At 34.7% G+C, this 25,877-nt stretch overlaps 3 protein-coding genes across 6 annotated transcripts; 2 read left to right on the top strand and 1 right to left on the bottom strand.

Moving 5' to 3' along the window:
- The first annotated feature begins 56 nt into the window (after nt 1-56).
- On the top strand, nt 57-2,467 carry LOC143198007 (m7GpppX diphosphatase). 2 transcript variants are annotated; one of them, XM_076406908.1, is made up of 4 exons: nt 57-564; nt 621-766; nt 812-1,033; nt 1,088-2,467. In XM_076406908.1, exons 1-4 carry the CDS (start codon nt 210-212, stop codon nt 1,373-1,375), a joined length of 1,011 nt encoding a protein of 336 aa, XP_076263023.1. In that variant the 5' UTR covers nt 57-209; the 3' UTR covers nt 1,376-2,467. The 2 variants fall into 2 exon arrangements, with proteins under 2 accessions (XP_076263023.1, XP_076263022.1); XM_076406907.1 differs by lacking the exons at nt 57-564; nt 621-766.
- Nucleotides 2,468-5,561: 3,094 nt separating this feature from the next.
- LOC143198715 (DNA (cytosine-5)-methyltransferase 1) lies at nt 5,562-23,367 on the bottom strand. Its single transcript, XM_076408078.1, has 19 exons — nt 22,716-23,367; nt 22,493-22,665; nt 22,086-22,362; nt 21,659-22,032; nt 19,611-19,795; nt 19,316-19,557; nt 19,087-19,265; nt 18,872-19,031; nt 17,675-17,906; nt 17,425-17,619; nt 17,207-17,367; nt 17,043-17,145; nt 16,819-16,984; nt 16,612-16,764; nt 16,425-16,552; nt 13,671-13,817; nt 13,441-13,615; nt 5,935-6,161; nt 5,562-5,879 (listed from the first exon to the last, which is right to left on the bottom strand). The coding sequence occupies exons 1-19, from the start codon at nt 23,142-23,144 to the stop codon at nt 5,683-5,685; spliced, it is 3,903 nt and encodes a 1,300-aa protein (XP_076264193.1). The 5' UTR covers nt 23,145-23,367; the 3' UTR covers nt 5,562-5,682.
- A 319-nt stretch (nt 23,368-23,686) lies between these two features.
- On the top strand, nt 23,687-25,804 carry LOC143198409 (facilitated trehalose transporter Tret1). Of its 3 annotated transcripts, XM_076407594.1 has the most exons (3): nt 23,790-23,947; nt 23,996-24,107; nt 24,506-25,454. In XM_076407594.1, exons 1-3 carry the CDS (start codon nt 23,930-23,932, stop codon nt 25,309-25,311), a joined length of 936 nt encoding a protein of 311 aa, XP_076263709.1. In that variant the 5' UTR covers nt 23,790-23,929; the 3' UTR covers nt 25,312-25,454. The 3 variants fall into 3 exon arrangements, with proteins under 3 accessions (XP_076263708.1, XP_076263707.1, XP_076263709.1); XM_076407593.1 differs by having other exon boundaries at nt 23,687-23,947; nt 23,996-25,804; XM_076407592.1 differs by having other exon boundaries at nt 23,744-23,931; nt 23,996-25,804.
- The last annotated feature ends 73 nt before the right edge of the window (nt 25,805-25,877 follow it).

Genomic DNA, 25,877 nt, shown 5'->3' with positions numbered 1-25,877 from the left:
TTTTGTTTGATATTTGGCAAATAAACGAGATAAAATACAACACCTACGGCTAAAATGTGAGATATGGCAATGTCATTCACAATTTTGAACTTATATTAATACTTGTCAAATGTTTTCGTCTTTTACGTATTCTGGCCTTAATTCGCAAAGAAGTTGAGTTTGTGTACTATTACTTCTTTAAATTTTTTTTATTAATAAATAAATCAATCATGGCAGATGCGTCCGTTCAACATTGTGACAATAAGAGTGAGGTAGAACATGAAATTCCATTAAAAAAACGCAAATTGGAAGAAAACGAAGATCAATGTCTTCACTCTGATATAAAAGATCTCTCTGGCTTTGAGATTACTAATATTCTACATAATAACACTAACAGAAAAACCATCAGTTTGCGAGGAAGCTTTAAATCAAAGAAAGGGGAGGCGGTTGTTATTTTAGAAAAAACCGCTTTTTCTACTGATACTTTAACAAATGATACTGGTAGTTTAAAAGGCGAACTCGAGAAGATTTTTCATAACGATATTTACGGGAATTACAAATTTTTACCCACTACTGAGTTGAAATGTAAGTAACACATGAAGATTATTATTTTTTTAAAAGGTCTAATGTGAATATTTCAGCTATTAAAGCAACTATTATTCATCCAGCAACAGATAAACATATTATAAAATATTCCTCCCAAAATTGTTATATGGTAGATGAATCACCAGAAATTTATAAAAGTGCTGTACTAAAGTACATAGAACAAGAACAGTTTGATTTACAGGTTGTATATTATATTAATAAGAGTCTTAATAACATTGTATTTTAGTGGGTTTACAATATTTTAGAACACAAATCTGAAGCAGAAAGGATCCTAGTTGAAGATAAAGATCCAGTAAATGGATTTGTGATAGTTCCTGATTTAAAGTGGAATGGGGAAATTGATACCCTATATTTTTTGGCAATTTGTAATCGTAGAGATATAAAATCACTTAGAGACTTATCAGCCAAACATATTCCTTTACTTGAAAATATTAAAGAAAAAGGCTTGGTAAGCACTTCTTATATATGTTTGCATAAATATTGTAATTCTACATATTTTTAGAGTGCTATTCAATGCAAATATGGACTTGATAGTTCTCAGTTAAGGATATACTTCCATTATCAACCATCATTTTATCATTTACACATTCATATTACCCACTTGAAACATGAAGCCCCAGGTATATTAGCTGAAAGGGCTCATATGCTGATGACTGTTATCAACAACTTGAATTTAATGCCAGATTATTATGAGAAAGCTACTATTCCATATGTTGTGAGGGAAAATGACAAGTTGTTTGAGACATTGGAGGAAAAAGGTTTTTTAAAAAAATGTTTGAAATCGCAGTAATCGAGTTTCGACCATTTCTGGGTACAGCATATTTATTTGTGACACTCTCACAAGATTCCAAATCATGCACCAAGGTAGATTTATCAGAAGACAATTTTAATATTATCCTGGAGGATGACCAGTCTTTTTCAATAAGACTCATGAATTTCAAAGCTTTGCCATCATCAATATCATCCTTAATGTGCTCAAATAAATATATATTTTGTAGGTTTTGTACAGATGGTTCTGGTTCTGGGGCCTTTCAGGCTGAAGTTATTTTAAATAAGCCCTCTAGTGTTATGTGTATAAGTAAAACTTTATTTGAAAAAGATATTGGTTATATAGTGGAATGTAAAAACTGCCATAAAATATTGAGTAGTGATGAGGAAATAATATTTCAAAGGGTTTTACCATTACCAAGTGATTGGAGTGATATAAACGACTGGTTTTGTCATGGTCATACTGTAGGGTCGTTAACGGTGGAACCAAATAGATTGGATCTTTTATATTCCCAGTGTTTAGTTTATGTAAATAAAGGAGTTGTTCCTAACATAATAACGAAAAACGATGTTGCACTGTGCAAATTTTGTTTTTCATGGATTGGTTTAATACATAAACAAAACACTGTAAAACTATGGCTGAACACCACCAGTTTTATTCGAGAAAGTCACCGAATTGAAACCGAACCTTTATCGGACGTGCTCGGTTCTATCAGGGCCATATTTCAAACGTCCTTGAACAATTCTATACAGTTAATTCTACGCACGAAACCAGACGAACAGTACAACTATCTCCTCCTGTGGATTCTCGAAAAAGAGCTGCCGGTTACGTTTTATACCCCGGGTGAGATCAGAGTACGACACGTAGCCAAGGTTTTGTTTAAATACATCAACGACGGCGATGATTTGGTTCTGGATCAATGGCGGTCCAACGTCAATATCGATCAACTCGATATATCAAAAAATATGATGCTGCAGCTTCTGGAGCATCTGCGGAAGTATAACAAGCTGTTTTCAGAAAAATTTTCGAAGACTAATGATTTTTTTGTCTCCTATTTATTTTTATACGATTGAAATGTAGTTTTATTCCATTAATAAACCAATTCCCTTATTTTGTTTTTGTTTATAATCTTAACTGAATAGTTAAAAATTGAAGTAAACGTATTGATACACATTATTTAGGTGAATTAGTTATATGAATTGAATTGGACCACTTCCTGGTGATAATTATTTGCTATTTTGAGTTATTTATCAAAGTAATTTTGTTACTCTAGTGGAAAAAAATAAGAATTTCAGAGTATAAAAAAGACACGAACTGAAAGGTGCTATACTTGTTTATAACTTTTTTCTATGTTTATAACCTTTATTATTTTCTAGTGATAGCCAAATTTAAAAAAAAAATTAAATAAAATTTTTATTTTCTAGATCAGGGTTTTAACCGACTAAAAATTAATGGCATTCGAGTATTTTTAAAATACCATATTACATGCAAAATATAGAAGTTGGTAAAGTCTAGCGAGAAACAAGTCGGAACAAAAATACAGAAATCTGTAACCAATAAGACAAATATTTTCAGTGAATTCGAGACTGAAATACAACAATTTCAGTCAATAAGTAGAGTAGAAAAACCTTCAAACTCTTTTCTTGTCGCTCCTGTATGGCTCTGATACTGTATAAGACTATTACACGTAAGTTTAAGCTTGGTGTCCTTCAAAGGCGATGCCAATGCAAATTCTACATCTTTATCTCCCAGATCGTATTAGAAATTAAGTAATTCGTTTAAGATGCGATGATTACAGTTGAACAAATTCGGACACGCAGATTACAATGGTTTGGGCATGTCTGTCGATTTACAAATCTTTTAGACCGACTAAACAGACTAACTTCATGGGGGGCCAGAATATTTGCAGTCGATCGTCGTATGGATTTAAGAATTCTAATATTCGAAGCCTGCGGCACCAATAGAAGCATATGAATAGAAAAGTAGACACTCTCTCCGATCGTCTGTTGTGATGATGATGAAACCACACGAATTTGTATATGGTATAAGTGGTACTCTTAAATTTACCTTCTAGTCTAATTTAATATTAATTTGAGAAATACATGTTGATATATTGATCCAGCACTCGTTTTGCTGCTATATTCATAAAAGTACAACAGTAATACATTAATTTGTACATTAAGATTGCATTAAAACAATTAATTTAAGATGCAATAAAAATAATATCGGAATAAAATATTCTCCTTTCAAAATTATAAGTGTTTAAGATTTTAAATGAGTACTTTCCAAGGTTTGTGAATGGAAACATACTAAAACCGAATTTATATATATAGAGATTAAAAATATTACTGCATTTAAAACATGTTTTATCAATCTCAGGTGTGATGTGTAAAACTTGATTATTCGAAAACAGCGTTGTATCAAATTTACAATGCCTGAAAGAATTTCCAAATATTTGTTTATACTAGAAGTATAAATATAATATAATCAGATGTATCTTTAATTTTTTTCACATTTTCTAACATGAAGAACAACACTCTGGTTTCTGTCAATAACCAAGGCTTTATTTACTAACTAAATGACTTTGTATCACCTACACTCTAATGACGTCAATTATCCGATGAATTAAACTTTCTCTTGTGCCCACCGGTAGGTGTTTTGTCAGGTGTGATGACGATATTGTGGCTGTCAGATTGCATTCGTTTCAATGCTCTTTTTAACAAATTGATGTTCTGATGAAGATACATTTGTAGTACTTGGAAAATAATTCGCTTCACTGTTGGATTGTGAGCATAACGCCTATCAATTTCCGTATTAGAATTGCTCATAAAATAGATTTCTAAAAATTGAACTTCTACATCTGATACTGGTACCAGTACTAGCGATAAATTTGTGTTCGTATCTGGTAACTTTTATGGTACGATACCTTGAAAGTGTCCTATATATTATGCGATTCGTCGGAGACGACGTCATTTGGAAACAACTACTATATTAATGTTGAAGAAAGTTAATGTGTAAGAAATAGTTAGAATCACTTCCTATCCCAGAAACTAATTAGAATAATGCATGTGGTGGGGACAGATTATGTTTTTTTTTCACAAGTACAACATAATCCAGTAGTTTTCACAACTGTATTTTAATGCTTTACAATATTTACAAACGATTGTAATTTCCTCAAATGTAATTGATTTGTTGGTACCAAAATCCACTTCGGGATCAACGTGGAACACTCATTCCTGGATAATAGAAGCACTGGGTCTGTGTAACTGTTCAATTTTATTGTCGTACTTGCTGTTGTGTGTGATGTACACAAACTTGTTACATTCTAGCATGGATTGCTTATCCATTTCATTTATAGTCACTATCGAACGCAACACCAACACAATTACTATCATTATCTGTCTCTCGCTGGTCATCAGGTTAGCCTTTGAGTGACTTTAATGACCTCAGGTGATCTTCTCTTTGGCACAAAGTAAAAATTGTAATACAAGTGAAGAAAATTCTCGCGCAGTAAATTGATGACTAAATAATAATAAACGTCAAATACATTTATAAAATATGCTTTATTATAAACAGTCCCTTCATATCTCAACTCGATTCCATGAATCCTACCAAAATATAGCTATATCGAGAAATTTTCTTCGATATTTAGTATTTTATATTTTCTAATCGCGATTTAATAACAGTTGCCGTACTTTTAATCAATATTCAACATTTTTAGCCACAAAATATTAATAATTTTTCAAAATATTAGGTATTCAATATGGGTATGAATATTTTACAATCAACATTATACTACGTATTGATATCAGTGACAGTAACACTTACTTCACTTGACTGACAGAATGGGAAAATAGTTGCATTTACCATTTTTCTACCAATTATTTTACATTTTTTCGCCATATAAAACTCCCTAGACTTTTACAGATATTGCAAAATTAAAATTAGCCAAATCAATTAAGCCGTTCTCGAGTTTTAGTGAGACTAACGAAGAGCAATTCATTTTTATATAAATAGAAGATAATAAAATAAACATAAAAACGGAAATATAAGAACCAAGGACAGGAAACAAACAAATGCTTTTTGTCAATTCGTTGTTTTTACCAATTTGTGTACCTATTATATTTATTGCTGAATGTTTTAGTAATATATTTTTCTAATCCTAGAAGCATAGTAAAAACTAAAAAACGGGATAAAATTAATTATCTTTGAATTATTGGTCATTTATTAAAAAATTACAAACATAATCAAATATTGTACTTAAGATTGGCAGAACAAAAATCAAAATATTACTAAGTTTTAATGTCAAATTTCAACACGTCTAATATCTACGGTTGTGATAGGGTTTGAACAAGGGCTTTTTTGATTTCCTTTCCTATAGCACAGGCCATCGGCGGTGGTACCGCGTTGCCTACTTGTCTATGTTTATCCAAAATGTTTCCGTTGAATTTAAATCTATCCGGAAATCCTTGAGAACGAGCACATTCCCTTACGCTGACCACTCGATTCTGTTCGGGATGCAACACTAAAAAGAAAAACCGATAAGAACCATATTAAGTTATGGTAGAGCTGCGTCTCACCTCTGCCTTGTTTGCCCATGGGCTCGGGATTCGTGATGGTGGTACCGAAAAATCCATCCCACTCTAGGCGACCGTAGAGCCCGGACCAATTGTTGTGACGGTCGGCAGTGTGCGGTAAACACCATGGAATCAAGGTGTTGTTTTGTTTGTCAGTGGGATCGCAAGGGCTGCCTTTGGCACATATGCATACTCCGCGTGGTCTATCGCCCGCTTTCTGTTTTTTGGACCTAAAAATACACATATTGAAAAGTTCCCGGGCTTTAAACATGTATATTATTTATCTACATTCGTTTAGTTTACTTGTTTAGATGTTACATTTATTTTCTTATCAAGCCTGTAAATTAATTTTAAAGGATTTACAATAAATGGTGTTGCTGTGTATTAAATCTCTTTTGGTACAATTGTAACTATTTTTGTACTTCATGTTGAAGCCTCACTTTTTGTTTCATTTTAGAATTCTAATTTTCATTTCCCACATATAGTCTGAACTTTATTAATAATTTCATAATATTGCAGAACAAATTTTATTTTCTTCTAGTAATTTTTTAAATGTAATTGGAAATTCGTAGCATCAGATTCGAAAAGGTACCTCGCAATTTAAATGAGTTTCTGCCGAGGCGCGGCCTGGAATGAGCGTCTGCCGATCGGTGACACTCCCCTGAAGGTAGAGTGGTCCTACAGAGGAAAGTTCTTTGAAGTCGTCAAACCCTCAGTGGAGGTAAGCCTTTTCGTTTCTTTCTGATATGTGGACTAAAAATATCATTGGTCCACAGGGTTTCGAGTTACGATATATTTTATATTTTTCGGGAAAGATATATTTTCGAGACGGATATAATTTCAAGTTAGGATATATTACACAGGATATATTAGATGAATGAATATTTTTGTTGGAATGATTGTAAACTAAGACATTATATTAATAGTTGCGATCTGTATAATTCAGCCTGAATTTTGACTCTTAGGAAATATTAATGGAAATTGATTCGAATAAGATGTGAATATATTTTTTTTAATAGAATATTAGTTTTAGGGATTAGTTTAATTAGCATTAAGTATTATTCTAGGATTGTATATTTCTAACATATAATTAAATATATAGTCTATTGAAAATAACAGTGAATTCACGTCATCAAGATGTTTAATATATTGCCTGCCGCAATTTGTAAATTAGTTTTAGAATCAGACAATACTTTCCTTCTCATTTTATTCTAGTTAAAAAGATATACAATGCTGTCTGATACGTTCAACATGTACCCGAATCAGTATGCAAAAATGGCCGTAGTCAAACGTCTGCTAAATTCTTCAAAATATTAATTATAATAACTACAGGTTATAAACCGACAAAAGATATAACGCTTTGCTTGTTTTGATAAATTTAAAATTGCTGCTTATTATTACTCTAGCCCGATTGCGTTTCTAATCAGTAACTTTAAACGAGAACGAGGTAATGAAGTTGCTGCGGTTTCTATGGAAAATATTTTTAACGTGTTGCAGCTGCACTGAATATTAGTATGGGCAACATCACTGATGTATTTTAAAAAATAAAAAATATTCACCAAATATAAACTGTCTTCTTACAAAGCGAGTAACGAATCAAGATTAGCTTGATGTTAGCATGATAGAGATCAAATATATCTCAAATATATGAGATACGTATAAAAGCTGTGAGTAGTTTTTTCAATATAAACAGAATTTAATACAATTATTTCAGAGGAAACTGTTATTCTGGAAAATATCCGTAGAAAGCTTAGAGATATGCAGCTCTTTTAGGGATGTATCATCTTCATATAATAATGGGTAATATAGGACTTAAATGATAACTGACGCAGCGGACTAATGAAATTTCCAAAAATTGATTTTAAAAGAATACAATTTTTAAAAGCATATAATAAAATCAAGGAGGACTTATTATTTCAATTTGTGTAGTATTTAGATGAGACATAAATTTTTCAGAATGGGACCAATATATCTAATGGTCACTAGTGGAAATATTATAATAAAAATAGTGTTAAGACAACAAAAGTTGATGGAAAAAGGTAAATGTTGGAATAACAATTGATTAGGTTTTATTAGTCAAAATATTTATAAATAATTCATTTCAGATATGCTGTTTTTCATGCTAGAAACAGGAATGAATGAATAACACCTTCAGTGTGAATGAACTTTATCAGACACATTGAGGAAGAATTTGGCAAATAATAGAATCGCGAAGAAATGTTAAAGAGATTGGAAATTAACAGATTAGTTATTTACTTGAATGAAACTTTATGAAAATGGGATTATGATTCAACGCTGACAATTTCCAAGACGGGGCGATGAAAGTGAAAACAATTAAACGTGAGTATATAATTAATATACGATAACTGTAGGACATTTTATTCTAGATTGTGAAAAATTTATATGCAGAGATATGTATGTAATTAATTGTTCAGAATATACATGAAATAGAATACGAATGAAAAAAGAATACTAACTGTTTTGCAGATATGGCAAGTGCATTATGGAGAATACAGTGATTAAATCTAGTTTTATTGAGAAAGATATATACAGGTCGTAATAGAACAAACTAAGGAGAAATATAGTGATATCAAAATAGCTTTACAAGGAAACTATATACCGCAGAAAACAAACAACTAAACGTAAAAGTTCAATGTAGACTCTTGAATGAAAGTAAAATATATTACTTGAAATTCTGTGCTAGCTCTCGAAAAGAACGTGTCGTGTCCGGTTCAGCGAACCTACCTGCGCTTCCGAGAATTATCCGAAATTTCCTCCGAGATCCGTTATTACGCTTCCACCAGCGGCTACGGTAAAAAACGTAAAAAAGCGTCTGTAAGCGTTTAACAGACAGAAAAGCTAGAAAAGAACGAAAAGGCGTCCGAAGACCTGAAAGCAGAAATAAAAATCCTTACCACCATCGTAACAGAATTTATGAAACGTCAAAAAGAAGCCATGGAATTGAGAACTGTCGGTGTAACAGAAACTCAGACTCAGACACCAGCTAAACCCGCATAATGGTCGGACGAAACTGAAGACCTAGATGATGGTTTAACCTTGGTGGGAAAAAGATCGAAATGCAAGGCTAATGCACATCCTTCGATAACTAAATTCGCCAACAGTTAGTGCAAACCAAGCCGATCACTAGGACGGTCCCACCGCCACCATCGAAACAAATCACCACAGACCAACCTAGCCTGTGCAGGTAAGTAGCCAGGCCACTAACCAAACTTTAACCTCCACAGCAAAAACAGTGCCAACCATTTCGGCGACTGTTTCTCAAACTCCCTTAAAAGAAAAAATCCCACCTATAGTGCTCCGTGCCAAGAAGTGGTTCATGGAGCTCATTAGAATCTCCAAGGCACAATAAATCAACATTAGCACCCGAAACAAAAAAGAAAGGTATTCTTTTATTCGTCCCCATAATCTACGATTAGCGAAAACTCACTATCCTGCTCGATGAAAGGAATTATAATTAATTACAAGAGCGTAATTATAAGAATCATCCCCAAATCACTCTCCATTGACGAGGTACGTGAACTTCTCTTCGATCAAGACTTCCATCCCAATTTGTGCAAAGATGGAAATTAAAATCCGGGATAGAACTACCGATTGTTCAGGTAGTTGTCCCTCGCGAAGAGCGACAGATCATCTATATGAACAAACTCGGCGTCATCACGGTGAAAGTCGAGTCCAGAGGGGAAACTGCCAGCTAGTGCAGTGCTTCTACTGCTAGTTTTTCGGGCACTCCAGCTTGTGTTGTCCAGCCCCCCCGCGGTACCTCAAACGTGCCGGGCATCACGACACTAGATCCTGTACCAAACTCTCAGAAGCACCTCCAAAGTGCAGCAACTGCGGTGAAACTCACTCTGCTCTGAGAAAACCAAAAATTCCGACCGAATCCAGACCTCCACAAGGTTCGGCATGGAATAACCAAGGTGGTAGCATGCTACCTCAAAAACTAGCCAGGGCCACCCACCCAGCTTGCTCCAACCCAAACTCCTACTCCAGCCACTACACCGGACTTCAACTTCCAATGCAGGTGTTTACTGGCCCGCAGGCTTTCCTGCAGGTGATGGCCGTCTAAGCGGTAACATTTACCTGTTTCTTTAACTTCCAGCTGCCTTTTAAATCTTCGAAATGGCTGCTCCAAAATCTCTTATACTGATGACATAGAATGCCAACAGCTTGCACAAAAAACAAGCAGAATTGGAAGACGTCATGACATTCTAAAACGCCGACATCGCTCTCATCCAGGAAACTTTCCTGAAACCTTCTTTCGTTTCTTTCGAACACTTTTTGCCTCCGCCATTTCCGCCAGAAAATGAGTCAAACACAAACTTCTACCCACGTTATCAGCAAACAACTTCGAAACAACAGCCATTAAAATCGATACCCAAGAACATCCTGTGTGATTCCATGATATAGGAAATCTTCAAAAATAATAGGTGGTAAATTTAACGCCCACCACCCCACCTAGGGATGCTGTCAAAAATAATAGGTGCCAGAGCGAACCCTGCAGGTAACGCCATCATAGCTCTAAGTGCAGATCCGAGCTACGGCCTTGCCCTGCCAGATAACCCCACCCATCACTCCAGTTCAGCTTCTCAAGGCACAGCAAGAGTACTAGAATTCTTTATTCTTCAAGACGTAAATCGGCCTTTCAAAGTTCGAGTCCTTGACGAGGACGAGAAGACTCTGATCACAAAATTCAGGAAAAAAACCAACTACCAATCCGATCTCCGAACTACCAATTCTGCTGGAATCCGATCGAATTTCGAAGCTCGAAGAAGCCGTACTTAAGCTAACTCGTGATATTCAGTCTGCTCACGAATCTGCCACGGACGAAATTTTATCACAACCCCAACCGTGGAGAAACAACCTTCCCGCTTATATTAAACGTGAAATTCGCATCAAAAATGGTCTATGCAGATTTGCTCGATCACCATCGATCCTGCAGATAAAAGGGAGGCGAACAGAGCATGCAAGGGGGTCAGGGAAACCGTCTCGACCTGTCGAGCGATGAAATGGAACTCATTTCTCGCGAACCAAAGACTAGACAGCGTGGCTCTCCTTTTTTCTAGCGTGTCCCCAAATACCTCGTGGGAAAGACACACAATGTAATCCCCCCCTTAAAGTCAGCGGTTACAGCAAATTTCGCAGTAACTGACCAAGAAAAAGTCTAACTCCTCGCAGAGACCTACGAGGCCCATATGAAATGCCTCCTTCCCGCAGAAAACACCGAACTTAAAAAGAACGATACTGTCATCAACGAATCCAACTCCATCAAAAGATCAGCCTTTCTTCTCAACCATCTCGTGTCTCCATAGTTTCTACAAACTATAATCAGCAAACTTCAAACCAAAAAATCTCCAGGTTTCGACGAAATATCGATTACCCAATTAAAGAAACTCCCGAATAAGCAGCTCGCGGAACTGGAAAACATTATTAACTCATCATGAGACTGTGACATTTCCCGGCGTCCTGGAAACACGCACATATAGCGGTTATTTCCAAAAAAGGGTCAAAATCATCTCTATCTGACCACAGGCCTATCAGCCTTCTCAATACCATTTCGAAGCTTGCCGAGGGTCAATAGTCTACGCTCTCAACTTTTTCACAAAGGAAAACAACATCATTCCTGACGAACAATTCGGCTTTCGCGCTCACCATTCATCCGACGGTTTGGTCGCAAAATGCGTGCGGTCATAGAATCCTACCTATCCGGCAGATCTTTCCAGGTCAAGATCAAGAAAACATTTTCCAGTCCAAAACAAAACGACGCTGACGTACCTCAAGGTTCCCCGCTGGCTCCAACCTTATTTAAGCGCTTTATTTCAGATCTGCTGAAAAAAGAGCACATTGACGTCGCATTTTACGCTGACGACACTGCTTTCTTCACGGCCTCCAAGTTCGAGGTTACAATTCAAGAACGTTTACAGAAGTAGCTCGATCATGTGGTCAAGTGGTTCAAATTCTGGAGGTTGCAAATCAACCTTCTGAAAACCCAGGCCATCATTTTCCATAAGAAGCACGTACTCCGCGTATTCCATGGCTGCATAACGTCACCGACGATTCGGTTGGCATTCCCAAATTCAGAAAGCAATCCAGAAAGGTTCTGGGATAGCAAACCTGCTATCTTCTCTGATCTGCCCTTCTAGCAGACTACCCATCTCCATCAGATGCTTATTTTAAAAGATGTTAATTCAGTCATATTCTACAGATCTAATGTCTACTTTCTTTCCAAAATACGCTCTTCAGGAGAATCTTAAACGCTCCATGGTTTATCAGAAATAATCAAATTCATAGGGAAACTGACACTCCAGAAATCAAGCACTTCATATCTCAATCATTCCACAAATAATAACTCAAGTTCTCCTGACGCTCTTGTTCGCGAGCTGGTCGACATGCTTGGAACGTGACGTCACCGCTAACCTCCCCCTTGACTGAAACGACCTCATCCGTCGCTGCAGTAATAACTTTTGCCCCCATACGATAGTATACAGTAGTGTGTTAACTCAAGTTCGCAAATCAATAGTTAGTTTCACTATCTGTTATTTCGCCGGGTCCTCGTGCCCAATAACGGCTGCCCGATTAGGGGGTGCCATATCCCCAAATTTAATGCACTAGCGACCCACAGGGGTCAACTGTGAGGCGGTTTAGTGTATTGGTAAGCCCAGAGGCAATCCCACATAACCTGGTCCAACTTGTCACTCCAGGGCAAGTCTTCGCGACCAGGCATGCACCATGCATTCCACCGCCTAGTTTTAGGTCAGAACAAAAATAAAACATTACTTGGATATACAACTGTTGATCAGGTGGATTAGGCTTCCAGGGGATAGCACAAAATAAAAAAACTAAGCGCATTTTTTTTCTCCATCATAGGTGGTGTTGAAAAAGGTTCAATGGAAATATAACAAAACCCAACCCTATAACAATTACAACTATATAATTAATTGTAGTTTTAAGTCCTCTAATATATGCATCAAACTATAATGTTAAAATAAATTATATTTGATAACAGTATCTTTGTTTTGTCAACATGAACTAAAACTCAGAGTTCATGCGGCAACATTGCAACGTTTTGAGGTCATCAATTCAGATGACGTCAGTTCACTGTTTTATTGAACAAACTATAGATATAATTATATTGTATATCCACTTTCCTTGTACCCTTCCGTCAGTCCTCTTATTTTAGTGCATGCCATTTATGCCCCATTATAGTTTGGGATACCAGGAGCATTGAGATTTAGATTGTTGAAGGAAAGATGTTGAAGGTTACAACATTGTGCCGATTTTTCACAAAAAAGCTTCAAATATAAAAAAACCTTTAAAACTAATTGATATTCCTAATGTTTTTTAAAAAGTTCTTAGATCAAAATAGATAGGAAAATGCCTTATATTTGCTTACAAATCAGTTATCAGATATTATCAGAAAAAATTGACAATATAGATAAAAAATGAAAAAAAAAACATTAAACCCCAAATTATTTTATCGCTTCATTTTACCTATATGGATATACCAAAATATTGGTCATTGTCCCGTCATTCAGTTTAACGGCAATGTTCGGCAGATCTCTCCAGTCTGATCCGGGAGCCGTAGGTATGTGTGAAATCCTAGCTTCTACGATAGCGGACATTTCCTTACAAATATGGTCCCTAAGCATTGCATCATCTTCGTATCCTTTAAATAAAAACGATGCCCTTTAACTACACATATGGCGAATGACTATACTTACCTCTCATCAACTTCTGGAAATGAGACACTGGATCGGCATCGTACGGTATTTCTACTCTGTTACTACCATTCTTAATGTCCGGTAAATCAGCCATGGCATCTCTGACGCATATCGTCCTATAAGGAGCCGATTCTATCCACCTACAGCCTGTCAAAAAAAAACGGTTACATGAGTTTAAACATAGACAAAATACAGACTTAACTTTATAGACAATTTTGGAGAAATGTACACTAGTATACACAAACTAAATATTTAACATTTTTCAATGTAGTCATCTCCATGATATACATACTGCCACAGATTTGAAACCTTGAATATTCATTCTTCATAAAAAGTTTGATGGTTTGCCAACCAATTATGTACATCCACCTCTATTTCTTCATTGCTTTCAAATATATTGCCTTCAAGCGGTTTTTTTTCGAGGGCATAAACAAAAAATAATCAGAAGGTGACAAGTCAGGGCTATAAGTTTACAGAATCAAGGTAATACGAGGGTCACTATTTATATTTCGGGAATAGGAAAAAAACAAATAGTTAAGCTGCGAATATATTTTTATTGTTTTTCAAAGTACTCGCCACGATCCTCGATACACTTTTGCATACGCTTAAACCAATTTTCAAAGCATTTATTCCATTCCGAATAAGATATCCTCAAAACATGATTTTTGAACGTTTCAATAGTTTCTTCTGGCGATGAAAATCGTTGACCACGCAGTTTATTCTTCACGGATGGGAACAAAAAAAGTCATTGGGTGCCAAATCAGGGCTATACGGCGGATAACCCATCAATTCGATGTTTTGAGTGCTCAAATAGTCTCTTGTTTGAGCCGATGTGTGAGAGCTCACATTGTCATGATGAAGAACAATCCGGCGTCTTGTTTTCCTTATTTCACCCAAGATTTCTGGCAAACAAATATTTGTGTACCAATCAGAATTTACGGTTCTACGATCCTCTAGAGACCCTGTTGCAATATGACCAGTTTTCCCGAAGAAACAGGCCATTTTCTTTGAAATGCTTCGTGTGCTAACAACTTTTGTTGGATTTGGTTCATCTTGGAACACCCATACAGTTAACTGCTGTTAACTTTCGGGCTCATACGAATATATCACTTGTCATGATTTTATAAACGTCTTTCGAAGCACCGCGATTGAATTTCTTAAGCATTTCTTTGCACCAATCGACACGAGCCTTTTTTTAGCGATTGTCAAATTGTGTGGGATCCAACGCGAACATAACTTTCGCACATCTAAGTGCTCATGTAAAATCGCATATATGCTGGTGGAACTAAAGCTTAGGGATGCCTCAATCTTACAATAGGTGACATGATCTTGCTTAATCATTTCGCACACAGCATCGATACACGGTGATTTTTGATTAAGCTTTAACGCCAAAAGTCAAATCAAGTTGATTGATATACTCTTGTTGTGATAATTCACGTCGAAAATCGTAAAAAACGATCGCACGAAAATGTTCACGATTCAGTTCCATTTTTTGCCGAGACGAAAATTTCAACTAAATATAAAATAAACAGCGTTCGTGCGATAAAATGTTCTGAGCACGTATATCGTCAAAAATGTCAAACTTGGATGGAACGATGGAACCGTCAGATGGACTCAGATGACAACAGTGTTGCCAAATCCAGAAAAATAAATAGTGACCCTCGTATCTTATGCCACACTTAGTAACTTCGTAAAGATTATTTTATTATATTGTGTATAGGTCTTTAAGCTATCTGTTTTATTCTGTATACATGAATTTTATTTAATACATTTGTTTTGAGAAATTAAATTTAGTTTCTACTTCAATTTATTTATGAATAAAATGTGACGCCTGGGGTTAAAACATGCGTGAAAATTTGTTTAAGAACCAATCAAATGCCTTTACAACAAAATCAAAAACAACAGGTGTATATAATGTATATTTAAACTGACCAAATTACTAGACTGGCAATCACAGTACCATCTAGATATTGGACGTTGTATAACTTTTTTCCAGGTACATCTTATTATTAGGTTTTTTATTACTGTACAAATTTAAAAAGCTTGTTTTGACCGAGGTCACCACAAAAAAACAATATTTAATTTAAGAACTTTTTCATGATTTTTTACTTTAACGAAATGAATTAACTTATTTTAGAAATGAGAAAACAATAAAGACAATTTGGACAATGACGAATTTTGAAAAACCATTTTATAATATCCTAATGTATTTCAACATAATATAAAGGTTTTCGGAGTAAACAACTGTGCCATATGACGTCAATATACAATTATCAAACAATAAAACAACACGACAAAAGAAAATAATAATGCGGTATATGACATTAATATATTAGAAAATAGTATCATTAAATATGAACCACATATAAAAGAACAATGTACAAGATATTAAGAGCACGGTCCACAAAAGCATAGTGCCGCAAATCGTATAGATGCGTAAAAGGCGCAGGAGAACATACAACTAGACTGCATTTGTAATGTTGCGGTTACTCAGCGAATTACAAGGGTTGCGCAGTTCTCAAGCAACTATATCAAAAACCTTATTCCGCGTTACCAACAGCTTCAAGACACCAACAGTAACAAAGACAGCCTACACCTACCCGTCTACCAGCCATGGTATTATTCTTGGTACTTGGTCTATAGGGTCTAACCAAGTCAACCAGATACATCACATGCTCAAATAGTGATATCATGTTTAAAATTTACAAAGACCACAACCTACTGAAGTTACTAGAAAACCGCGAAAGATCTTACCGTTTGTGTATTTATAGTCATCGACGATGAATGATAACTGAGTTCCTCGTTTATTGAACACATGCTGTGGCTCTGGGTATCTGGGCAGGGTGTAGCCAGGAGCAGCCGCCATTAAAATAAGCCTTCTCCTGTGAAGCAAGTGATTATTTTGAACAAGTTTTCAAACCTAACAAGCACACGATTTTACCTCGTTTGCGGGACACCATAATGACCCGCCTGAAGGACGCCCCAGGTCACTTGGTAGCCCATTTTGATAAGGCAGGACAGGGTTAGTTTCAGTACCATTCCTCTTTTAAACGAAACGAAATTCCTGACGTTTTCTAACATAAAGTACTTTGGCCTGAAATTAAATGCCCCATAATATGCTTTTGGCAAATATTGAAAATTTAGTTACCTATAATATTCACAAAAACCAAGATAGGTAGCTACTAAAGAATTTTTGAAGCGAGAATATTGTCCCGCGTTAAATCTATTCATGCCGGAGAAACCTTGACATGGAGGACCTCCCACTAACATTTCGACTTCTCCTTTACATGGCAGACCCTTTTCATGACCTTTTCCTAAAATTTCCATACAAAATATATAAATGCGAAATAGAGCCGAAAAAATTAAAGAGACCTTCAAGAACTTCTTTCAAAATTCCATTGCAATCGTCCGAAAATACTTTGGTGTCGGGATAATTTAGTCTGAACGCTTGCGCAGCGGCCAAGTCAAATTCGATCTAAACCACATAAAAATCTACTACTAGACTATCCCACATTTCCATTTCAATCCAAACTTACTGCCCATTTGGTCTCGCAAACACCAGACTGATGTAAACCTTCTGATAATCCACCGCAACCTGCAAAAACATCCATAGCTTGGAGAGGCTTTTTCAACTGAGGCCAATCCGGTGGGATATCAATATTCCTGGTTGAAGGCACTTTACTTTTCGTTTTCGTGCCTAAAATATTTCAACGATAACCTCCATAAATAATAAAAACATATATGGCTTCCTGACCTTTCCCTTTTCCAATAACACCTATTTTTTTGCCAGCTGGTGGAACCTCGCAAAATTCCCTTGTCTTTACACACAACATTTCTTCAAAGAAAAATCGCAATGGTCCCTTCATTGACCATTTTGGTGCAGTGACTACATTTTCGTAATATGACAGATAACATTTTCCAACGACTTTGGAGAATTGAATTGTTATTACTAAAAAAACACGGGTGAGCTACGAAACATATATCTAAAAATCATTTCGGAGTACCTTCGTCGGTATAATAAACCTGCGTTAAATACGATCTGGACGACATGAAAATAGTATTATAGTCCTCGGGCCTCAAAAATAATCGAACCGAAATAGAAAAGTCTTTTTTACTGTGGAAGTCTTCAATGATTCCTACTATGAATGGTTTGGCAGTGTTACTGTTGGAGCCCTTAACTTCACCCTTTTTCCTGTAATACTCTGGGTAAAGCGAGTCATTGGCATAATCACTCTTCTGAAATTGCAATTTTTTAGATTTTGTTATTTAAAATCTATATGGACTAGGCATTATTTTTTTATCAATGTATTAGCGTCTTTTTAAGTTGTAATTTTGGTGACTCGGATGACTGCAGTAGACCGCTTTCCTTCTAACATGTTACCCAACTTCAAAACATATTCTAATAACATAAATTCAGGAATACAATGACCAAAAGAAAATATTCTTGAACTCAGATAAACTAGTAGGATAAAAAAACTTTATGGACGAACAAAGCACAAAAATGTAATTTGAAAATATTTCATTGGTTTCCAAAAGATTCCTATAATACTATTCGATAAATTATTATTCACTAATTGACAACACTAGAGCCGAGAAATATTTATTACTTCCTAAATTTATAAAAAAAAGTTTGTTTTAAGAAAGTCGGATAATATTTATGCAAATGTGTAGTATCAATGTTTTATTATAAACGTGTTTAAAATGCGCCATTAAAAATAAAATTTTAGACATTTGTTTTGTTAATTATATATACACTGATAAACTTGAACTACAATGGTGTGATGAGCGAGTTGTTTAGAAATCGGGATTTGTTTTATATTAGAATATATCTAAACCCTAAGTATTATTTTGTACTGACCGTTTAACAGTTCTTTCGATAAAATAATTGTTTCAATCAATCAATTTTTGACATTTCATAACTTCCACCTACGTCAATAAGACAAATTGTACAACAGATGTATCGTCATCCTCTTATATTGCAACGTTCGGCTAATGTAAGAGTTGCGAAAAATATACTATTACAGTTTGAATGGACAGAATCGCTGCGAAGCCAACATCGATATTTCGAAGCGGTATCACCTTGTTGCCAGAAAGTTGTACAAAAGATGGACAATATTTTGTTTAATATATATTGATATACATTTTAAGGCGAAAAATCAGAATACACGCAAGCACATGCCTAATCCATAAAAATAACTTACAAAGCTGCCAGTCGAAAGATTATCGTTTTCGACATCAAAGTCATATGCATCTGGAGTTAAGAGCACACCCGTACCCACTCTGTACAATTCTCCTCTCCATGATATAGCGTTGTTTTCAGTATATGTGGGAGTTTCAAATATTTTTGCTTCCTGTTTTCTCCTATTATGGAACATGATGTGAAATGAAGAGAATAAGGCAAAGAGAAAAAAATTACCTGCAAGAAATACAGTCGGTGAACTTTAATTCTTCATCTTGTATATCAATAAATCTACTGAGGGTACTTTCATATCTTTTACGAAAATAGAAATTTTCTCCGTCATCTTCTAATAGAGTCTCTAAATTTATTTGCCCTCCAAGTTGATGCCAGTCATCGGGGGTTCTAATATATTCCACCTATAATTTCATTATAAAAGTACATTAAAAACATTTAAGCAAAGTTTTACATTAGCTTTTCTTGAAATGCTGCCAAGAGGCAAATCATCGCAATTATCCACTAAAAATAATTCTCTTGGATCAGCTGTGCCGCTCAAAATGGTGTCACTGCCTCTACAGTATAGGAGGCCGTGAAACTGAAACTTTTGTGGGAAATTGTCATACATGTAAATTACTTTGGCAACCCACAGAGGCTCTGTAGCAGTTTCGGATTTTAAGGTAACGAAATCTCCCACAGAAATCTTAATGTCATCTAAAAAATATGGAAGAACTTAGTAAGTACCACGGAGAAAGAACAACAAATACCGATGATCACAGAAGAATAGCATTTATGCTTTTTATAAACCATTTCAGATTCCTCTTCCCATCTGATATTTTTATGAACGATTTTTTTAGAACAGGACTTGACCTTTGCGTTAATTAAATTTTTCTCTTCAATCTCGTCTTCGTTATCTGAAAACTCTGCATCGGCTATAGCCATATTGGGACATCTGGTTAGGAAAAACACCGGTGAGTATCAGACGTACTAAATTACTTGCAGTAGCGTTGGGAAATATCAAATGAAATCAACTATTGAATGTTTAACAACTGACTATTTTTCTACTACCGAACTAATTCATTCGTTGTTAGTTTTGTAGTTACTAGTTTTTGACGTTCTCTCTTCGCTCTTTCTTATAACAAATATTAATATAACGGCTTTTAAACATTCTTATCTTATTAGATTACTTATTAGTATAATGAGGTCAAAAGAAACAAATTAAATAGTATGATACTTTAAGAAGTAAATACATTATTTTTTATTTAGCTAATATTGACTGTTATAAAAAGCTATATACTAAATTGAACTAAACGAAGGTAAAAATTTTAAGTAGCTGTACACCGTTTTTATGTGACAACTAAGTAACCCTCTTTGCTACCGCATTAATATTTTTTCCGTGTTTGTTCTGTATTTATCAACGTGAAACGTCTAATAAATAAAACGTCGTTAATAATAAACTCGCTAAAAGTACATTTTTAGATGCTCATTTACTAATGTAATTCAAAAACTAATCATAAACGAACCACATTTTAATTTTAAAAATACAAATAGACTAGTCGAAATTCGAAAGACAAGTATTGATAAATAGGTTGTGACAAATGACATCTGGACTTATTTTTATTAAAAAAAACATTGCAAATTAATCACTATTTGAAAAAGGCAGTCATTGGGGGTTTAGAGAATGCTTTGAATTCTAAAATACCGGAATTATATAAATTACTTTTGAAATACTCCAGCACAACACCTGCTCTGCTTTTTAAGTTTACATTCGCCTTACGAGGAAAAATCTAAACATGATTGTATCTTCAAACAGTAGTTTAAGACAATTCCCGATTAACGATAATAAAACTACTATTTTATTAAAGAAGACTTGATAGTTATTAATATATAAATTAATTTGTTCGTATTTATTACGGGGTATTGTAGTTTTTAATTTCTTTTTAGTTTTATTATATAAAGTCGGTGAAAAAGTTATTTGAAGTATAATATATGACTTTTTATTCGCTAGAAATTTATTTATACTTTTATTCATTATTTACTAGAAACATTAATACTGATACAATGAAGTCATACTATGGCGCGTTTAAAACGTTCATAGAAAATCATGGTTATAAAGATAGCGTTATTCGTTGACTCAATCAAAAGATACTGCGTTTTAGTAAAATTCCGTTCCAAATCGACGATATTCTTTAAAATATCGAGCCAAAACATCTCTGCTCTCTCTCTCTATTTTTAGTAGATAACAAGGGTGCTCGTCTCTTACATTCCACATCAATACAGTGAAAAATGTAATGAAACTATTTTCCGTTCGTGAATCTTTGCCGAAGCGCAATTAAATCGAGGCATTTTTTAAAACTAACAATTACAAGCGATAAAAAGTGGATCACGTACAACAATAAAGTATGAAACAGATTGAGGTCGTTTCACAAACCCTTGCAAAGCCAACATTAACGTCAAGGCTATGAGCTACTCAAGGCTGACCAAATTATTAATTTGACACTAAGCAACAGCGAGCGATTAAAAAACGGCCAAGATTGACCAATCCTGTCTTCCATCACGACATCACCAGACATCTTTAGTGACCCCGCAAAAATTGAAAGATTAGTTAGCAATTATGATGCATCTATTGTATTGTCTGGACATTGCCCCACAGCACATTTGTTTTTAAAAATCAGTACAAAAAGGAATTCCTTACTTATTCCCTACTTCTCCGCGCTCGTATGTCCCAGTTGGAAAAATAGATGTTGCACATATGGTTTGAACGGACTTTGACTTCATTTGAGAGTTCCCATCGCTAACTCATAGTAATATTTACTTCCTGGTCTTGCAGGATTGTTTCATCCTACCGGGTCCACCGAATTTAAGCATGTCCTTACAGAACGTACATTCTCCGCAATCTGGCGATTGGCACGCTTCACATACACCGCACCGTTGTTTTTTTGGCGCTTTCTTTTCGTTGTTATTATCCATTTGTTCCGGAAAAATTTTTTCAAAAAACTCACGCACAAAATCCGTGGTGACTGATTTAGTCCATAGCTGACGCTTCACTTTCACTCCTTTATTTTCCAACTTTAATAATTTTTTTCTCTGTTTAAATGTGACTCCCGATAATTTAACCAGTGACCTCATACAAGACAGAGATATTAGAGGTTTTTCCTCATCTGGAGCGTTATGATCAAAACTCAGCACCTATATGAGGATAAAAGATAGAAGCAGGAGTGCAAACAAAATCTAAGAAGTACCTGTTCACACACAAACTCAGCATTTTGTATCAGTATATCCTCCACTGATTCATATTCCCCAAAGCTTTCGATATGTTGGACTAAATCTTCATAATTTGGATTTTCTAAAGAATGATCTAACAAGAATTCTATTACCACTTTGACCAATTTAATCTTTTGTCTAACTGCATTAAATATGTCATAATACTCTGGTGAGGGCTCCATTAAATAGTATTCAGCAAATTGTGTGGTAAATGCTATAGGTAACTTTTCACCACCATCATACCCAGCTGTCCACCTTAAAAATTATTCTTTATTTAATCTCCGATCCTTTTAAATATCTTAATATTAATATTAATACTTAAAACTAATATTAATACTTAATACTATTAATAATTAATGATTACAAAAATATCTAAACATTTTACCATTCTACAATAGGACCTAAGTCATGGGCAGGTATACCATTTTCAATCCCAGCATGTTCATCATCTATTTTTTTTATAAATCCAGAGAATTTCAACAAAACATTTTTTTCTAAAAGTCCAGAATCAAACGGACACAAATGTCCTTTCTCATCATATACACTAAAGTAAGTTATCTAAAACAAAATAAAAATATTATAAGCACACTTCCGAATTTTAAACAAACCTTGTGAGTAGGAAAATCATCTTGATCATTAAATTGTTCTTCATTTCCATTAAAAACGGACAGTCTTTCATCGGTTAATGCTATATATTCTTCACAGGAATTATTAGGATGGCCATTATAGAAAGGCACTGTGCTCAAATGTTGTTTACATAAGGTACATCTCTGATTCTTTGGCTTTGGTGAGTTAATCTTTACTTTTACCATAGAATTATTTGATTTACTATGTTTCCTTCTTTTTGAAAATGGCTCTTCTTCATCTAATTCAATGTTATTACCATTATCATCTTCATTATAATTTTTATCATCATCTGTATTGTTGTTCCCATTTCTGTCCGATCCACTACTGGCATGTTCATTTTTTTCCTCATTTTCATTTTCTGAATTATGAAGATCAGTTTCGCTATAATAATCCGCAACTGCCGATGTCATCTTAATTAACCTCTTTAACACTGATACAGAAATAAATTAACAATAAAAACAACAACTTGACCGATAACAAATAAAAATACTGTACAATCACATCGGTGTTAAATAAGAAAATGTATTGCCGCCAAAAGTTTATTTTGTCACCACCAGGAAGGTTAGAAAACTTGAAAGATGTCACCTGTTGATGTACAACTTCACGATTGGCTTTTTCTATGACGATTGGCACAATGGGTATTCTTTGTGATGATTGGTTTAAAATATAGTACTCTAATGAGAAATTTGAAAATCATTTAATAAAACAAACGAGAAGAAATTTCCATATATTTATCTTTACATAAAACCTTGTTTTGAAGGAGATATTTTTATTTAGTTTTGGCTTTAAAATTATTACATTTTGAATAAAATACTTTCTCGGGTTTGAAAAAAATTGATGCAATAATACATAAATAATAAAATTATTAAATATTGTCACAGACAAATATTTAATCTTATCTTGTATTTGTAGTTGGCAAAATTATTTAATAACAGCGGTTTTTCAATGAGATACATTCAAATGTGCAAGAAACAATTATAAATATCTTATAAAAAAAACTGATGAAAATAACTTAAATTTTTAATAATACTCCGGGAGGGCTTGATTATATTTACACATTCGTAACTTTGCCGAGTCAACTAGCATAAAAATAATATTTAGCGTATGTGCACACTTGAATTTGGACCGAATTCAAGATGATTTTGTTTAAATCGTGTGATGGAAACCTTTTATACCAATATTTAGCAGCATTAGCATGTGGGTATTTATTTATGTACGTATATCTAATACAAAAATATATGTGTTAATATTTGTAATTTAGGTCTGCTTAATATTGTTTCCAATGGAATGCAATATGGCTGGCCCACCACAGCTCTTCCCAAGCTTCTGGGGAACGAGACGTATATTCACATCTCAGATGACCAAGGATCCTGGTTAGTGGTGATAACACTGACAGGCAGCTGTGTTGGTGCTCTCCTTGTTGGTACCACTGTAGATTATATTGGTCGAAAAAGAACTATAATATTGACGTCGCTTCCATTTTTCTTCTCTTGGATTTTAACAGCTTTGACCAAATCGGTAGTGATTTTATACATAGCACGATTCATTGCCGGGATAGCGGACGGATTAATTTTCACCCCTGTGTCCATGTATATCGCCGAAATGTCTAATCCTAAAATAAGAGGAAGATTGGCGTCGGCTGTAGTATCGTTTTGGATTTTCGGTACTTTGTTAGAAAATATCTCGGGAATATACCTCAGCATCAAAACAGCCGCTTTACTAAGCAGTATCTTGCCGATTCTCGCGGCGCTGACAATGTGGTGTTTTCCAGAGTCCCCTTACTATCTTCTCATGAAAGGCAGACGAGACGACGCCAGAGAGGCTCTAATTAAATTCCAAAGGACGCCGGATGTCGAAGATGAGCTTCGTCGACTCAGCGAAGCTGTTAAGGAACAAAGCCAGAATGGTGGAAAATTTCTCGACCTGTTCACAGTGAAATCCAATAGAAAAGCCGCTTTGATCATGGTAATATTGAGGGGAGCTCAGCAATTTAGTGGAGTGACCGCCATCATGTTTTACGCTCAGCAAATCTTCATCGAAGCAGAGAGCACCATTTCTTCGGAACTATCAACCATTCTTTATTTTTCTGTCAAATTGTTAATATCCATATTCTGTTCCGGTGTGGTAGATAGAACCGGGCGTAGACCTTTGCTTTTTATTTCATTGATCGGAGCATCCACAGCACTCTTCGTTGAAGGCACATTTTTTTATGTAAAACTCCGTACCGATATTGATACTAAACCCTTCTCTTTTGTTCCCGTAGTCGGATTGATTAGCTACGTTGTAATATTCTCGTTGGGCATGCAAAGCATACCGCTGATTATCCTAGGCGAACTTTTCCCTACAAACGTGAAAGCATTTGCTATGTCTTCGTCCGATATTTATTTTAATATTGTGGCATCGATAGCGACCAAATTTTTTCAAATAATGAAAGATTCTTACGGTATGTTCGTACCGTTTTATACTTTCGGATGTATTTGCCTCTCAAGCTTTGTTCTGATTTATCTAATGGTACCCGAAACAAAAGGTAAAACACTTGAAGATATTCAAAGCAATTTGAAACAAAATAACCATTAAATTTTGTCATGTCCTAATTATCAGCTTTTTGATGTTGATAAGTACAATCAAAAGGCCACATAAATAAAATGTAGTATTTTTTTAACGGTACCGATTAAATAATTATCTTTTTTTGAAAGTTTGAATATTTTCTGGTAATATGACGACAATTTTTATGTTGATTTTTTCTTTGTAATAATACAATCTAAATTAATATAATAAATATTTTTATTTGTTACATTCATAAAATGTATATTAAAGTATTGGCGATGCTCCAGTGGTCCCTCACCTCAATTTATTGACTTAATTATGTTTTTTTGTGAGAAAATGTGAATAATTGATATACGTTTTTAAATTTATTCCACTGCATTAGCGGCGAGCACATCTCGGAACGGAATTTGCTCGATAGCGTATACATTGGTAGGAATTTGTGGTCATATATATATATATATATATATATATTGGCTTTGACATATAAAAAAATTCTAATCAAAATAAAATAATTGAACAAAAATATTATGAAATATAATTTATTTTAACATTATAGTAAATCTAAGAATTACAGTTAATTATACAGCCACAATAAT

The sequence above is a fragment of the Rhynchophorus ferrugineus genome, unplaced genomic scaffold (assembly GCF_030347505.1).
Source record: "Rhynchophorus ferrugineus isolate W39M unplaced genomic scaffold, kcgeb_rfMv2 rfM6, whole genome shotgun sequence".
NCBI lineage: Eukaryota > Metazoa > Arthropoda > Insecta > Coleoptera > Curculionidae > Rhynchophorus > Rhynchophorus ferrugineus.
This window is presented reverse-complemented; position numbering and strand designations above follow the sequence as displayed.

Coding starts and splice junctions, on each gene's coding strand:
- LOC143198007 (XM_076406907.1), top strand. CDS start 1,357: ATGTTTGAAATCGCAGTAATCGAGTTTCGACCATTTCTGGGTACAGCA.
- LOC143198715 (XM_076408078.1), bottom strand. CDS start 23,144: ATGACATCGGCAGTTGCGGATTATTATAGCGAAACTGATCTTCATAAT. Junction 17,907..18,871: donor ATCTTTCGACTGGCAGCTTT/GTAAGTTATTTT, acceptor TTGCAATTTCAG/AAGAGTGATTATGCCAATGA. Junction 5,880..5,934: donor CATGGGCAAACAAGGCAGAG/GTGAGACGCAGC, acceptor TTTTCTTTTTAG/TGTTGCATCCCGAACAGAAT.
- LOC143198409 (XM_076407592.1), top strand. CDS start 23,871: ATGATTTTGTTTAAATCGTGTGATGGAAACCTTTTATACCAATATTTA. Junction 23,932..23,995: donor ATATTTAGCAGCATTAGCAT/GTGGGTATTTAT, acceptor TTTGTAATTTAG/GTCTGCTTAATATTGTTTCC.